The 1,483-nt window shown below is 59.0% G+C and overlaps 1 protein-coding gene across 2 annotated transcripts in view; it reads right to left on the reverse strand.

Moving 5' to 3' along the window:
* Positions 1-521, reverse strand: part of TRABD2A (TraB domain containing 2A) — a 71,358-nt gene extending 70,837 nt beyond the window's left edge. For both annotated transcript variants that reach the window (XM_057373267.1, XM_057373266.1), the window contains exon 1: positions 253-521. In XM_057373267.1, coding sequence (XP_057229250.1) covers positions 253-381 — 129 coding nt within the window. In that variant the 5' untranslated portion in view covers positions 382-521. The remainder of the gene's footprint in view (positions 1-252) is intronic.
* Positions 522-1,483: the final 962 nt, after the last annotated feature.

Raw genomic sequence — 1,483 nt, forward strand, 5'->3', positions numbered from 1 at the left:
CCCAGGGTCCCAGCACCTCGCCGCAGTCCCGGGAAGGCACGGTGCCGCTCCCAAGCGCTTCCCCCCCGAGCTCCTTGCACCGCGCCCGCCTGACAGGGCACTAAGCCGGGCCGGGGCGCCCCGCACACCGCCCCCTCCCGTCACCGCACCCCGRGGGGACCGGACCCGCGCCCCCCGCGCTGCCGGGGCGGACGGCAGCGCAGCCAGGCAGGAGGGCACCCAAGGCAGGAGGGCACCCCGGACGGCACTTACCTTTCTGCGGAGCGGACAGGCGGCGGTGCGGTCGTGCCGGGCTGTGGCCAGCAGGAGGAGGGAGCCCTGCAGCAGCAGCAGCAGCAGTAGCAGCAGCAGGAGGCACAGCCGTCCGCCGGAGCGCACCATCCCCGCGCTGCGCGCAGCCTGCGCACCGCGTTCCTCTGTGGTTTCTGTTCTGTCCCCCCCCCCCCCCCCCCTTGCCCTGCTTCCGCAGCTCCCGTTTTACTTCTTACTTTTTCTTTTTTTTTTTTTATTCTTTTTTTTTTTTTTATTTTACTTCTTTTGCCTTTTTTTTTTTCCTTCCCCTTCCTTTCAGGTTTTTTTTCGGCCGTCCGACTCCATCCCGCAGTACTCGCAGGAGCGGCCCCTTCCCCGGCCAAGCCGTGCAGTCTCTGCCCCCTCCTCTTAAATGGTCCCTGCGGGGCGGGGGGAGGAAGGGGAGGGCGCGGGGCCCTTCGCAGCGGGGGCGGGCGATGGGGCGGCAGCGGGGGGGTCCCTGAGCCGGGCAGTGCCACGCAGAGACCTGGCCTGGCCCCGGGGTGCTGGGGCAGCTGCAGTCCCCGTCCCGCGACCCCGGGCGAAGCCGCCCCGCCGCGCCCGCAGGGAGCGCACTGCTGCCCGCCCTGGGCCTGCCCGCCTGTGGCTGCCCTTCTGCTGCTCTCCTGAGGTGAATATTAAATGSAATGTTGTGATTCTTCACAAGCTTTTTCTTCTCCGTCGGCGTGTACTATTTTGGCTCCTTGTTTCATGGGTGGCCATCCCAAAATCGTGTGTCCGGTGTGCTTTGCACAAGCAGTGATCACAGGATCACCTCATGTTCTGATTTGGAAGGGACCTGCAAGAACYGCTGTGTCCAGCTCTTCGGTGAATGGCCAGTGCATGGATCAGACCTGTGACCTTGGTGTTATTAGTACCGTGCAATAAGTGTGATCCTTTTATCATCAAAAATACACTGAAGAATGTATCTCTTTCTCTGATGGGGAAATTCAGCCGTTCCTGCCCAGAAGGCTAGTACTTAAATCCTCACAAAGRTACCTTGTTGTTAAGCACTGTCTTGAGAATGTTGAGAAAAGACAGAAATACACCAGGTTTTAATCCAGTGCAAATTAAAAGAATGAGCTTTCATAGCTCTCAAAAATATTCAGTAGGCTCCTCCTGGTGATTTTATAATGGCATGTACAATTAATTCACATATATCAAGACCCTTAGCTTTTTCAAGGCTTTTGCT

Source organism: Malurus melanocephalus, unplaced genomic scaffold (genome assembly GCF_030028575.1).
Source record: "Malurus melanocephalus ecotype Western Australia unplaced genomic scaffold, MMel_1.1 scaffold_191, whole genome shotgun sequence".
NCBI lineage: Eukaryota > Metazoa > Chordata > Aves > Passeriformes > Maluridae > Malurus > Malurus melanocephalus.